The sequence below is a fragment of the Vipera ursinii genome (assembly GCF_947247035.1).
Source record: "Vipera ursinii genome assembly, chromosome: 5".
Taxonomy (NCBI): domain Eukaryota; kingdom Metazoa; phylum Chordata; class Lepidosauria; order Squamata; family Viperidae; genus Vipera; species Vipera ursinii.
Window position 1 is genome coordinate 55,476,654 of NC_139518.1, and position 16,123 is coordinate 55,492,776.

General features: G+C 39.0%; 1 protein-coding gene across 1 annotated transcript in view; it reads left to right on the plus strand.

Annotated features, from left to right (window-relative positions):
• LOC310640858 (pancreatic lipase-related protein 2-like) overlaps window positions 1-8,114 on the plus strand; it is a gene marked incomplete at both ends in the record, with an annotated part of 28,438 nt that extends 20,324 nt beyond the window's left edge. Inside the window, 5 exons of the mRNA XM_083363395.1 lie at window positions 3,164-3,282; window positions 4,457-4,586; window positions 6,131-6,242; window positions 7,156-7,323; window positions 8,051-8,114. Of these exons, the coding sequence (XP_083219521.1) occupies window positions 3,164-3,282; window positions 4,457-4,586; window positions 6,131-6,242; window positions 7,156-7,323; window positions 8,051-8,114 (593 nt within the window). The remainder of the gene's footprint in view (window positions 1-3,163; window positions 3,283-4,456; window positions 4,587-6,130; window positions 6,243-7,155; window positions 7,324-8,050) is intronic.
• Window positions 8,115-16,123: the final 8,009 nt, after the last annotated feature.

A 16,123-nucleotide genomic window follows, 5' to 3' on the forward strand; every position in this document is an offset into this window, starting at 1 on the left:
CTGAAAGCCAATCTTGGCCCATTTTTATGACTCGTGGACTTCAACTCCCAGAAATCCTGAGCCAGCCATGCTGAGGGGAAAGGGAGAGGTTTCCAAGCTGAGCCATGCTGGCTCAGGAACTCTGGGAGTTGAAGTCCTTGAGTCATAAAAGAGCCTGCACTAGAAGAGGACATTAAAATTATTTACAGGATTACTTCTTTAGGAACTAAACTTTTAGAATGTAAAACAGCTAATTCAGAAAAGCGAACAGGAAAGAACCTCACATTTTTCATCTGCTTCTGTCTTTCGGAAGGTAAAATTAGATAGCAAAATAATCTATTTCCTATGTTAACATCTCTGCAACAGTATAACAAAGTTTTGGATGATGGAATTATTTTTTATCTAAGGATAACTAATGATAACAGCTCTTAAATCTGTTATTTTGTTTTATTTTTGCACAAAAATTGTATAATTTGCATTTGCATTCATTTACAAATAGAATATGTTGTTAAAATGTATTGGTGTTGAAATAATTAGTGCACACATATACCTAAAACCAGTTTATTGCATTTGGCAACTGTACTAAAAAAATCTCATTGTTAACCAATATAATTCATTTAATTTGAAATCAAGTGAAAAATTGATTTAAATTATTTTATTAAAACAAATTAATGGCAATTCTTTTATAAGAAGTTGCCTCAAACAAAATGAGTTTGACATGCCTGCTCTAGATAGTTGAATGCTCCAAAATAAATTCTAGACCAGGCCTGTACATGCAGCCTACCAAGCACCCTTGGACAGAGCACAGACTTAAAAAAAAAAGTAATAAAATCACCACCACTGCCCTGAAAGTAATGTTGCCTAGTGCCTCCATGGCTTACCATGACCATGAACTCCAACACTGTAGATCAAACATGTCAAACACAAGGCCCGGGGGCCAGATCCGGCCCGCGAAGTGGTTTCATGTGGCCCGCGAAGCCATCCTGGAAACAGTGAGGGAACGGCCCCCACTGCCTTGGCCCTGGCCCAGAGACCCTCCTTCTGCCAGAGACCCTCAGATCTGTCCCACTCCTGCCCAGGCCCCCATAGGCACCCTTGATGCGAACAATGTAGAGCTGGCCACGCCCACCCAGTAGGCCATATGCACTCTAGCCATGCCCACCCAGTAGGCCACACCCACCCATGCCACACCCACCCGGCCCCCTGAGGGCAACTGCAATGCTGATGCGGCCCTCAATGAAATTGAGTTTGACACCCCTGCTGTAGATGCTCCTCTAGTCACCAAATCATTGATTAGCCCACCAGCATTCCTTTGCAGACCACAAAGATTTTTAATTTATCAGTTTGGGCTTTTCCCTTCTACAAGTTGCACAGACCTCTTCTAGATTTTCCTCTTGCCTTTCCGAGTTAACTCCTTGGTCTGTCATTGAGCAAGAATTGACTTTGTAGGGAAACATATTATCATTTGATGTATATTTAACATATGTTCTACCTTTATTTACCGATTATATAATATTTGTAGCAAATCACATGGCGAGGTTTGGGGCAAGTTACAATATTTTTAAAATTATAAGATTAAAACATAAAAGCAGGGCTTTTTTCTGCATCGCCTGGCCCGCACCACCTCCGCCACTCGCACCGCGCAGCCCCGCCATATAGAGAGGGCCCCGCTGCTCCCACAGCATCAGCCGTGCCGGCTCTGGCCCCAGGGGGCAGCCCGCCACCAACACCCCTCCCACCCGTGACCGCAGCAGCGCTGCCCCCCCGCCTCCTGCGCCCTCCAAGATGAGAGTTCCGGCACTTTTTTTTTTTAGAAAAAAAGCACTGAATATAAGAAATAACAACATAATGTTCAGAACTACTAAAGATATGAAAGAAGAAAAGAAAAAAAAAGATTGTGTGCCCCTTCTGCTAACAAGGGAACTCCAAAGTGATAACAGAGAGCAACACCCTTCAAACCAGTGACTATGCAGCACCGTTCCAGTGAAGTCTCCATCTCATGGGGGGGGGGGGGTTCTGACAAGTTGGTATGGGCTCAAACTACCATTAATCACAATAAAGTTATTTTCAGTAACTTTATCTCATTTGGTTCAACAAAGACAAGGAGGAAAAGTTTCCCTTACTTTGTTCTTGAAGTGCTTTGCCTACTCCTACCAACAATGAGGCCATTCCAAGGTTAAGAAATATTTATTTATTCTAGGCAATTTATAACAAGGATGACAAAGATCTTTTTCCTCTACATGGTGTTTCACACCACGGGCAGAAACAAACAGATAAATGTTTAATTCTATAATATATATTCAACCCTTAAATAAGAGTATGACATTCTATGCATTCTATGCACCAATGTACCAATTCCTCCCTATCAATCTTGCAGCAAAACTGCCATTACTACACTGGATATTCACACCTTAGAGCCTTGGCCTCACTGCCAATTAGCAAGAGAATGTATTTGAAGAATAATGAAAAACAAAACAAAACAATGGACACAAATCCAAAGCAGATTGGGACAAATATCATTTGAAACAATAATCTTCTAAAAATAAATAATGTTTTTGTGCACGGAGCCTGTACTCTTTAAAATATTATATGGTCTGCCATGGGATTCACAAGATGAAATGAAATCACCCATGGAGGAAATGGTGGAAAATGTTTTACGTTTTACAGACGTTTGAAGCCTATCAGAGTAATTTCATTTCGTTGTCCACTGAAAATCGAAGTGCTATTATTTCACAATTTGATGGCATTTTGGTGTGACAATCTTGAAAAGCTCTGGTGGTCCAACAAAGACGGTGAAAGGGCCACATTTAGCCTATTATGCAGCATATAATTTTTACTAAACAAGTTATCTTAGACTTTTATCAGTCTCCCAACCAATAGCTACCACGATAGCCATTATAATTCCTTCTTCTACTAATTTATTTATGCTCACAATAATGTACGCATTTGATCTATATTTCACCTCTTCTCCATGAACTCCCTGAAGCTGCACATACCAGTCCCTTTGTTACTTTTATCCTCACAATAATAGCTCTGTGAAGTAAGGTGGGCTGAAAGATGGTAAATGAGAATAAGCTTAGCATTTTAATTAAAACAAAGTCACTTGTAGTGGACAAAGCAGAACAGAATGACATTGTGGCTTCTATTATATTGCAAGCAATGATAGAGTTATTTCCTTTGCTAGAGATTCGTATGGTTGGGAATTGCCATCACTCACGAAGTCATGAGTACTACAAATACAGCATTCTCTACCCTAGTGGGTTCCTGGCCTATCCCTGCAAATCATACAAATCTTTTCAAGCGGTAAGCATGCTATTCTGCCCTGGTTCAATCCAATTAATTTCTTTAAACAGCTTCATTCAAAGTATAAGCATGGCACTGTATGTTCATTGTATTAAAGTTCAATATAGCTAAAGAATAAATCCACATTTTTAAAGAAAAACAAATCCATAAACTCTGAGCTTTCGTTCTTGGCATCAGGCCTCAAGTATGTGACATGCCACAAACTGTTGAATTTGTTCACACAATAGATTTTCATCACTGTCAAATAGCCACCAGTTCCAGGTTTGAGTAGGGAATTCTTCTCAATGAGTTACTTTTCTCCTGCCATACTGTTATCTTCTTGCAGCTACTGTTTCTTCTACTCACTTCCGGAAAGCTGGACTGAGTAAGTGTGTTTACTGCAAATATAAAAGGATTAGCTACAGGCCACGGAAAATCTGGTGGGCAACAGTGGATATCCTATCAAAAATGGGGTGTTGGCAGGTGCCATCACCACTTTCCCATATCCAGGATCTGGTATAAATCTATATGTACAAACCACCTTCTTGTGACCTCTCGTTTTAAAAATTAAACCTTTACCTTAACCTTTCCCTGTTAGTAAGCTAATGGGTAGGGGGAAGGAGGCATTAGTATGAATAAATGAAGGAATCAGAACAACCAAGGCAACCAACAGAACTGAAATATAGGTAGTCCTTGACTTACAACAGTTCATTTAGTGACCTTCAAAGTTACAACATTGGAAAAAATGACTTATGACCATTTTTCACACTTACAAGAGTTGCAGCCATCACAGCAGCCATGTGATCATAATTCAGACACTTGGCAGTTGACTTATATTTATGATGATTGCAGTGTCTGGGATCACGTGATCTCCTTTTGTGACCTTCTGACAAGCAAAGTCAATGGGAAAGCCAGATTCACTTAACAACAATTTGATTAATTTAACAACTGCAGTGATTCACTTAACAAATGTGCCAAGAAAAGTCATAAAATGGGGAAAACTCACTTAACAATTGTCTCATTTAGCAACATAAATTTTGGGTCATAAGTCAAGGACTACCTGTAATCACATCTACCATGTGCAGTTTGAGGTGCTAAGCCAGTGCATACCTGAATGTATAATAAAGTTTATAGTAGAAACAGTGAGAAGTCTCGAAAAAAAGCCTTTGGAACCAATCTATTTATTTTATCCTAGGGAAATTGCTTTCCATGTCCCACAGAAGGCTGCCCAGTAATGGGTCATTATGCTGATCAATCCTATGATAAACTGAAGAAAAGCAATCAAAGCTACTATCTAAACACCGGATTTAAGGAGCCCTTCACCAGTGAGTATACACATATAGTATATGTGTGGAATACTCATGTAACCAGTGAATCTGCAAAGAAATCTACTAATTTAGGATTGATTCTGGCTGTCAGTACAAGGGTCATGTTTCTGAAATTTAAAGCTGTATATGGAGTTTGTATGTGTAACTAGGAAATGGAATTATCATGCATGTTCATGCTGACAAGACTGCAAGCAATTGACATGTTTTCTTACCTGGATGTCTTCATGGAGATCTCACTTTGGTGTTTGAGGTTGTAAGGAATATATGACTACGTTCACAACCAATCTCTTCCGACCAGTCTGGAAATTTTAGCTACAGTAAATGATTAACTATCACACTGGAGCAATTATTTATCCTATCTGGTCATATATGCAAAGATAGCATACATATATTGTAGAAGGCAGTTCTAAGTCTCTAAATTTGGAAAGACAGACTGCTAAGATTTATCTTCCAAAAAATAATAATAATAAACTTATTAGAATTTCAAGAGTAAGCAATTAATCTTTTTATATACAGGGTGAGTAAAACATGTTTAAAGAGAGTCCCCAAAGAGCTTTTTCAAAAGGCATCTTGGCTTTGTTATTCCTTTTCAGGATGTTTTGCTTCTCATCTAAGAAGCTTCTTCCTTTCTGAATGAACTGAAGTCAGTCAGAAATGAAGAAGCTTCTTCGATGAGAAGCAAAATGTCTTCAAAGAAAAAACAAAGTCGAGTTGTCTTTTGAAAAAGCACTTGTGGGATAAACATGACCTAGGTGACTGAGAATCTCCATAGACATGTTTAGGGAGAGTTTTACACACAACACACACACACACACACACACACACACACACACACACAAAACCACCCCCCAAGAAGCTCTGTATGAGCTTCTTAATAGCTAGTCTATAAGAGATTCTTATTTTTTGAGATTCTTCAAAAAAAGAAATGCCTCTTTGGAATGTTCTGCTTGGTGTCCTTTATTGAAACTTCCTCTGAGGCCAAAATTGCATCCTTTTCAGTACTGGAGAGGACACTTTAGTATTTCCCAAGAGAGTTCACTTTTGAATTCAGACGAGAAAAGTATCTAAGTTTTACAATGTTTTTATGCTGCTAAATATATCATTTTTCTTTCAATTTTGAATGAAGGTTTGATGTTTCGGGGTTTTTTTAAATAAACATGTGTTTAAATACTACATATTTAAATTCTTGTTTTCATATCCCAGCCCATTTTAAACTGTTAGAATTGGGGATGAGGGATGATTTTAAATTGAGTTTGTGGCTAAGATGACCATCAGTTTATCAACAGTTAAGACAAAATACTTTTAAAACTATATTCCCACTAGGATGATGGGCTTGAGAAATTTAAGCCTCGTAAATATTATTTATTTAAAATGCCTTAAGATTCTTTAGAATTATAAGCTTTTTTAAATGATCAATTTTTCCCTAGTTCTTATTTCAATTTCATTAACAAATATGAATATCCTTGCCTAATTGTATTTCATGTCTAGCCATTTTGTATACATCTAACTGCTGCATTCACAACACGTGTCGTATTATCTAGGTTGGCGATATAATATATCTGTCAAACTAAATGGAATGAAAAATGTGAAAGGAGAAATAAATATAGTTTTCCACAGTAAAAATGGAGATATGAAGGAGTATCCAATTATGAGGTATATTTCATGCTTTGTTGTTGCAGATTTTCAGTTTTGCTAATTTTAGGAATAATTATATCACTAATTCAATTAAGAGTTTTTCATATTTATCATGTATAAAGTACTTCCAAGGACTTCTACACATCCTAACTCCTAATTCAAGGATAAGGTCTGATTTATGAAATAACATATTAAAAAGGTAACAACATATATATGATCTAAAAAAAGGTGGGAAGTGAAGAAGTTAGGAATGCTATCCTTTTTCCAAAAATAAAACAATGTAGTTTGTCAATTTTGCTTCAATATTTGATGAAATGGGCTACAAAATCAGCTTTCAGGGTGAAGACAATGGAAATAGAACAGTTTTCATGGTGAACTATGTTGTCTTATAAGTACAAAACAAATTGCTTAAGCTATTATATCTTTAGTAGTTTATTTTATAACCTTTGTTGCTCATTGTCAGGGAATTCTGCTGCAGCTGTCCACATGAAGTCAGAGATACTGGAACAATTTTATAGCTTTATATAAAAATATATATATATTAGATTTATATTTACAGCAGACAAGATAGTCAGGAACACAGGAACATAATGACGTAAATCAAACAGGATATAGAGCACACACAGAGGAAAAAGGTCGGGGGGGGGAAATAAAACTCCCCCTTTACACCCACAGCAACCAATCATAGTGTAGATTGTCTCATGTATGAGCCAGAACTCTCCAACCAATCAACTACAGCTATGTGTTCTGGCCCATTATACACTTTACTGTTCCAGCTACTAAATTAAATATCCTAACACTAATCCAATCTGAAATATGATTGAGGTGAATTGTGAATGAGCAATATTAATATCACGGAATAATTAATTCTGAAGTTGTAAAAAAACAACTGTACTGATGCTCTGTAATTTCTTCAATCACATTTTTACAGGGGCACCCTTAAGCAAGAACAAATCTATTCAAAGCTCACAGATGTAGAAATTAATCCAGAAAATGCTTCAAGAATTGATTTTGTTTGGCACAAGCAATTGTTTACTTTCTTTTGGGCTCAACTAGGAGCAGAAAAAATAAATCTTACCCGTGGGCAGGATGGGCGTAAGTAAGTATAGCCATTTTAACACTTGATTTTCATGATTTATATCAAGTTTCATTTGATAGTTCAGGAAGAAATCCTTTCTATCTGAGCAAGGATGGGACTTGAGCAAGGATGGATTTGAACGTAGTGAAATCCACTAATTGTGGTTGGAGGGAGCTATTGATCTGCTGTTCTGAATAGCTACAGTAGAGTGAATACATAAGCATGAACTAATGCCCTCTTGCTACATATGCAGTAAGACTTCTTTTTACTTTGTTTATTGTTAGTTGGTTTTGTTCAAGGTGGGTTATTGCAATTATAAAAATATTGATCAATTAATAAATAAGTGGTAAAAATTAGAAGGAACATTTCTGAAACAATGCAAAATAAGAGCAATCTCTGTGTTGTAGAGATTTCCAGTTCAGAATACATTCCAATAATTTCTCCTATGTCACCTCCCAAAACATTTCTAGACGTTTGAATGGGGTAGAAGGCTCAGAAAGTCCAGCATGGAGGGTTCAGACAACCAAGTTTTCTTCTGATAAATTATCCTGGACCTAGACCTTCTATTATAAGAACAGCCTGAACAGTTTGTAATGTACACTCGCATATTATAAATCTTTCTTCCTTTTGTCCAGTCAAAAGTCTAAATCTTTAAACTTTGTCAAAACATGTATTAAGGGATGGAAAAGAGAAATTAACTAGCAAATGTAGGATTTATATAAGGATATTTTTCTTCACCTTCTTCCAGGACTTCCCTCTGTGGCCATGGAACAGTAAAATATGAAGTTCCCCAAATGCTTACACCTTGTTGAACACAAAAGGAGGCATAATCATAATTTGTAAGAGTAACGAGAAACAGCTTCTTCATGTGGCCTCTGAAAGAGCTTGATGGTTTGAAATATGACTTATTAGAACAAATCTTCTGTCATTATTTTTTTTCATCTCAGCTCTGAACACAATCATCGTAATTGTTTTAGGTATGATAAAACAGTGTCAAACATTTACATTGCCAATTTCTGTCTCAAAAGAAATAAAAGTCTCTCTCTGTGTGTGGTTGTGTGTGTGTATAGAGAGAAAGAGATTTGCTGGGGTGCAATCTTCTCTATCAAAAGCAAACTACGAATAGAAAAAAATGGTGAACACTGTTTAAGGGTATGGAGCATCTTTACATGTCAAGGTACATCTCTTTAAATTTGCATTTTAGTTTTATGCAGAAATTCCAAGACTTTATCTGTTCTGATGCCTTTATGTTTGCAAGGAGCATTTGCATCTTTCTCTTCCTTCTCAGTAGTTTTATTCAGAAAACCATTTCTACTTCCTTGCTTGATAGGGCAAAGATCATATTTAGATAAGTTCCAAGACATTTGTCAATTTTCTTCATGTTGGCAGGCATAGCAAAGAGAACATTAAAGATTTGGATTCACAGCTTCTTCCACCAATCCCCAGGCCTGTTCCCATGCTTTCTTTAAAGTCTTTCCCACAGCAGACATTCCTGATATGAAAAATTCTTAGTCTTTAAGGAAGTTTGCCAACATCAGTTTCCCTTCACTAATACAGGTAGTCCTTGACTTACAATAGTTCATTTAGGGACCATTTAAAGTTACAAAGAAAAAATGACTTATAACATTTTTCACACTTACGACCATTACAGCATCTCTATGGTCACATGATCAAAATTCATATACTTGGCAAATGAGTCATATTTATGACAGTTGCAGTGTCCTGGAGTCCAGTGGTCACTTTTTGTGACCTTCTGACAAGCAAAGTAAATGGAGACGCCAAATTCACTTAACAACTGAATAGCTAATTTAACAAATGCAGTGATTCACTTAACAATTGTGACAAGATAGGTCGTAAACTGGGGCAAAATCCACATAACAACAGCAACAGAAATTTGGGGCTCAGTTTTGGTCATAAGACGAGGACTATCTATGTGATCTTGAAAGGACCAATTCAGTGAATCCTATAGACAGCTTTCTAAAGCCATGGGATTCTCATCTTAGTGCTTATTGTGATTTTGAAATTTTAAGATACTATGGATCAATTTGGCTTGAAACTTAACATTAAGAAAACCAAGATCATGGCATCCAGCCCTCTCAATTCCTGGCAAATAGATGGGGAAGAAATGGAGGTAGTGACAGATTTTATTTTCCTGGGCTCCAAGATCACCGCAGATGGGGCCTGTAGCCAAGAAATTAAAAGACGCTTGCTCCTGGGGAGGAAAGCCATGGCAAATCTAGACAGCACACTAAAAAGCAGAGACATCACCCTGCCAACAAAAGTGCGTATAGTCAAGGCTATGGTCTTCCCAGTTGCATTGTATGGCTGTGAAAGTTGGACCATAAAAAAGGCTGAGCGCCAAAGAATTGAAGCCTTTGAACTATGGTGCTGGAGAAGACTACTGCGAGTCCCTTGGACTGCAAGGCGTTCAAACCGATCAGTCCTAGAGGAGATCAACCCTGACTGCTCTTTAGAAGGCCAGATCCTGAAGTTGAAACTCAAATACTTTGGCCACCTAATGAGAAGGAAGGACTCACTGGAGAAGAGCCTAATGCTGGGAAAGGTTGAGGGCAATAGAAGAATGGGACGACAGAGAATGAGGTGGCTGGATGGAGTCACTGAAGCAGTAGGCATGAGCTTAAATGGACGCCAGAAGATGGTAGAGGACAGGAAGGCCTGGAGGAATGTTGTCCATGGGGTCGCGATGGATCAGACACGACTTCGCAACTAACAACAAATGGGTCTATACTTTTTTTCTTCTTCATTTGCATACTCAAACTAGTGAACCTACAGCTATTACAGCCTTTTGTCTGGGCCTCATAATAAGCTTGATTTAGACTTCTGTGCCGCTGCATGCAGGGAATGTGTGTGTCTGTCATTTGGAGACAATTGCATAGCTGTTGCAATGGTATTTCTGTAAATGTTAACATTCTGGTTAGGCAGTGCTCAAACAACAACGTGCCTTGCCTTCCACCTACCTCCCAACAAGAAGTCAGATTGACCAATCAGCATGCAGGAAGGGCATCTCAACACATAGTTGAGATTTGGAAGTGTTGACCCATCTGCAATCATCTGCAACCTGCCCTTACACATTAACCTCTTTCCAGCATAGGTCTGCGTAAATGCTTCTGTGCAGTTGCAGACAAGTCTAAATCAAGCTTTAGAAACTCCAAGTGGTTGATAGCAAACATAACAACTTATATGTTAAGTTAGTATCACGGTTGTTAAATGAATCTGGCTTCCCCATTGACTTTGCTCATCTGAAGTTGCAAAAGGTGATCACATGACCCTGGGACACTGTAACTGTCATAAAAATGAGCCAGCTGCCAAGCATCTGAATTTTGATCATGTGCCCATGGGGATGCTGGAAAGGTTGTGTGAAAAACAGTCATAAGTCACTTTTTTCAAAGCCATTATAACTTTGAATTATAAATAAAGGGTTGTCAGATGATGATTATCTGCAATAGGTTTTTAATCTTATAAAGCAGACATGTCAAACACAAGGCCCGGGGGCCAGATCCGGCCCGCGAAGTGGTTTCATGCGGCCCGTGAAGCCATCCTGGAAAGAGTGAGGGAACGGCCCCCACTGCCTTGGCCCTGGCCCAGAGACTCTCCTTCTACCAGAGACCCTCAGATCTGTCCCACTCCAGCCCAGGCCCCCATAGGCACCCTTGATGCGAACGATGTAGAGCCACGCCCACCCAGTAGGCCATACGCACTTTAGCCATGCCCACCCAATAGGCCATGCCTACCCAGGCCACACCCATCTGGCCCCCTGAGGGCAACCGCAATGCTGATGCGGCCCTTGATGAAATTGAGTTTGACACCCCTGTTATAAAGTCATTCCTAGCCTGTCCCACTTAGAGAACCTTTAGTAATTGAAGACTAGGATTAGATTATTCTGCCATCTCAACAGGCAGGTTTTCAATCATGGATCTTCCTTTCTGATCACAGGAGGAAATTCCATATTGTCTTATGACCTTTCCTAGCATTTTGCAATGGTTACTCTGAGCTTCATATAGTAAGAATACATTTTGAAAGAATTTTATATATAAATCAGTGGTATTCTATTATTGCAGAAGTTGCATTATTTTTGCTGATAAAGCTATAGGGATATTGATCGCCAGACAAATGACAACTAATCCAGTAATCCTGTGCATATATTGATTTCTTTCTCAAGGTGTAGAAAGAAACCTTCAGCCTTGGCAGAAAATTGGCCTTCGGATGTCGCTTTTGTGGACTCTTCAGCAGGTCTTACCTTCTCAACAACAATGGCTTGATCCTGGAAAGAAGGGAAAAGGATGGATCATATGGGACTCCTTTCCAATATCAAACCATTATAGTTGAGAAGGTAAGACCTGCTGAAGAGTCCACAAAAGGAACATCTGAAGGCCAATCTTCTTCCAAGGCTGAAAGTTTTCTTCTACACTTATAGGAAGAAATATGCACAGGGTTACTGGATTACTAAAAGGATTACGTTTTGAATCTACAAGATTCATGGTTCCCCTTCACATTTCCTCAAGCCACCTTCTACTCTTCTTTAGCCCTTAGCAGTTGATTAGATTAGTTATAATCATTTCTAGAAGGGACGCGGTGGCTCAGTGGGTTAGGATGCTGAGCCTGTCAATCAGAAGGTTGACAGTTTGGCGGGTCAAATCCCGAGTGCCGCGTAGCAGAGTGAGCGCCTGTTACTTGTCCCAGCTTCTGCCAACCTAGCAGTTCGAAAGCACGTAAAAAAAATGCAAGTAGAAAAATAGGGACCACTACGGTGGGAAGGTAACAGCGTTCCGTGCGCCTTTGGCGTCTAGTCATGCCGGCCACATGACCACGGAGACGTCCTCGGACAAGCGCTGGCTCTTCGGCTTTGAAACGGAGATGAGCACCGGCCCCTAGAGTCGGAAACGACTAGCACGCATGTGCGGGGAAACCTTTACCCTTACCTTTTTAATCATTTCCAGAGCTGATACTGCTATCAGTTTGGTGACTGGCTAATCTTTACTTATCTAGATGTTTCATAATATTATGCTGGATTATGTTTAAACCTTTCTGCTATGAGGCTTTGGGGTTATTCATGTGCAAAGTTGCTTTACAATTTTAACGTATTTTGGCACTTTTTAGGCCTTGTTATCAGCCTGATATTTTAGGATGAAGAACAGATTTTAAATACTTTTGATATTCAAGGCATTCACAAGTTGCTATCTATACCAAAATTAGGTGTGTATCATGCATATTGTGTCATTGTAGAGAACAAAAGTAGTATAGGATTATTTCAAAATCTATGTGAATTACAACAGTCCTGAAATTCCAGACAGCTCATGCTCCTATCCCTGCTTAGTATATTAACTCATAAGGACTCATCTCAGTGTTTCTCAGGGCAGAACTGTTATGTATTGTGTTTTTGGTACCACACCACGTGCGTTGCTGGAGAGCTAATGGCTCTCCAGCAACCCAGACAGGACGTCTCCGGTCCTGCAATTGGTCAGTCTCGGGCGGCAAGCACGGGTTCAGTCTGATTGGTTGTTACCATAGGGTTTGGCTATGTATTGTGTCGGAGTGTGCCCCAAGTCCTAGTACAGTTCCTGCTTGAATAAAAGAATGAGTTTCTCTGTACTCAGCTGTGTGTCTTCACTCCTGCTCACCAGAGCCCACGACTTAACAAGAACCACACATTCTGCTTGGCCCATCATCACTGTGGGCCACTCACATAAACAGGAAGAGATGATGTCATCCACCCTAAATGTCCTGAACACAAATGAGGAACAAACATGGGGATAGTAGGATAGTAGGCAGTATGGAAAGAGACTTGGTTACCTAGCTCTCATTTGCCTTATGGTTAAAGGATTCTTAAGGTTCAAAGTGATAATGAATCTCCAGCTCTGTTTCACAACAATCATCTAGACCAGAGGTGTCCAATCTACAGGCCACATGTGGTTCTGGAAAGCTAGAATGCAGCCCCACAAGATTATCAAAAATATTTAAAAATAGAAGAAGTTTGTTATTTATATACACATTAACTATATTATATCTCTTATATGCAGCCCAGGACAACTCCTCTTCACTCAATGTGCTCCAGGGAAGCCAAAAAGTTGGACAACCATAATCTAATCTCAAAATATTTTGAATACATAAAATGGTAATAATTTCAGAATTTTCAAATTCTGTTCATGCTCATTGCACTGCAACAGTTATGCATTCAATTACTTCAGCTTTCTAAATGGCCTGTGGTATGATTTTTTTAAAAGAAAAATGTGCCACTTTATTTTGTTTTAAATTTTACCTATAACAGCCATGTATTTGAAAATATGCATAGTTTTCCAAGGACAGATTGGATAAAGCTCACATGATCAGAGGTGGTGATAAGATTTTTTTAACTATATAATAATACTCTTATTTTGGGGGTGTTGCCATAAGAGGAAACAGCTTCTTGAACAAATTAATATGTTTACAAATAGATTCTGGGCTGATTAGGTTCTGCTGAATCATAGAATCACTGAATCATAGGGTTGGAAGGAATTTTGGAGGCTTGAGTCAACCTTCCGCCCAGTGCAGGAACACCTCATACCAACCTGGATAAATGATAGTCCTTTAAAACAAAAAACATCTTCGGATGATGGAGCACAGCAAGCCTCACATTCAAGTTAATATTTTACTAGCAGCCACTACTTCAGGAGGCAAGGTGTTCCCTTGCTTAATGGCTTTCATGGAATAGGAAATTTCTCCTTATCTCAAGTTTGGATCTCTCACTGTAAAGCTTCCACTCATTGGTTCTTATCCTACCCTCCGGTGCTATGTAGAATAAATCCACATCCTCTTCCTTGTAACTTCCCTTCAATTTTTTTTAATCCCATTTATATCCCGCCCTTCTCCGAAGACTCAGGGCGGCTTACAATCTAAGCACAAATCAAATGTGCTTAGCAATAGCCTTCATTCTATGTATATGCCTACTTATTAGGGCTTTTGCCCCCCCCCCAGCAGCATTATTACAAAGTTAGCTTATTGCCTCCAACAATCTGGGTCCTCATTTTACCTACCTTGGAAGGATGGAAGGCTGAGTCAACCTTGAGCCTGGTGGGATGCGAACCTGCAATAATTGCAGGCAGCTGGTGTTACTTAAGGAGGTATTAGCCCACTGCTCCACCAAGGCTCTTTTTAATGGAAGACAACTGTCATGTCTTTCCATAGCCTTCTTTCCTTTAGGTTAAACATACCATAAATGGTCATTGTGGGATTTAATCTCAAAGCCCCTGGCCATCTTTACATCCTCTGCACTCTTTCCAGTTTCTCAGTGTCCTTATTGTATTGTGGCAACCTTATTGTATTGTGGCACTATGTTTCAAGTTTAATCTGACCAGCGCAGCATAGAATGATGCTCTCACCTCATGTTATGTTGACACTATACTTCTATTAATGCAGCCCAAAACTGCACAGGCTGTTTGGGATGTATACCAGATTGCTGGCTCCTGCTTAATCTGTGACCTCTTAAGATACCAGTTCTTCTCACAAGCACTATTTTCTTGTACCTGGGCATCTGGTTTTTCCGGCCTAAGAGCAGAACCTAACATTTCTCATCACTGAACATTTAGTTAGATAGGATCATGTTCATGTTCATATCTGTTAAGATCCTTTGGAATCTTGAACTTGTATTTTGGAGGTGTTAAAATTTTGTCATCCCTTCATATGGACCCATTAAGTACCATGCATTGGCTATGGTTGTTCAGCTACCTATGAATCCATCTAAGAGTGGACTATGCATTCCACATTGTTTCAGTTTTTCAAAACAGATATTATGGCCAACTTTATGAACTCTATGTATACTACATCTGCAACATTCTGTTAGTTCACTAACCTATTTACACTATCAAAGAAAAAAATGTTTGTCTGGCATAGCTTGTTTTTAGCAAACCCATGCAGGTTTGCTTGCAAAGCCACTGCTTGATTATTTTTCCCGTAGGATTTTCCCTGGTATCGACATTTAAAACCATCTGTCACCAAGCAGATGGCGCAGACTCTGAATGCTCTCCAAAATCTGCTAATGGCTTTCGGACAACCTTGGAAACTTCATTTTTGTGTACACAGGTGATGCCCTTTTATGTTTTCACACATAGAGAAATGAAGAACTAAAACGTGCAGAGAAATTTAGTTATTGCATACTGCTTTTGTTGTATGAAGTATTACTAAACTTCAGTGGTGAAATAAAAGCCTTTGAACATTTTACTGGCTTGTAAGTCTTTACCGGTATTTTGTATACTGCCTCTTATATTGTATAGACAACATTACATCAGACATATCCAATTTTACTCAATTTTTTGCAAAGTTTAACAGGATTCATGTGCAAGTAAACATCCACAGGTTTGTCACATATATATATCCATGAGTGCCTGACCCTCACCACAACACAGACTGAAAAAAGGTGTGGGTGTGATGTCAGAGTACAAGTTTCTCCCTTTCACACTTTCATGAGGACGTAAACAATGGATGAAGTTTGGTTCATAATTCATATTTCTAACTTGTCTACATCTTATTTAGAATCTAAAATTATATGTTGGGCTTATCTGATAATGTTAGGAGAGGATTACCATAGCTGGAGGGTTATAATAATAAAATAATTATTATATAATAAAGGCAGGATAGGTAAAAGTAAAGGTTCCCCCATATATGCGTGCTAGTCATTTCCAACTCTAGGGGCCGGTGCTCATCTCCATTTCAAAGCCGAAGAACCAGCGCTTGTCTGAGGACGTCTCCGTGGTCATGTGGCCAGCATGACTAGACGCCAAAGGCGCACGGAACACTGTTACCTTCCCACTGTAGTGGTCCCTATTTT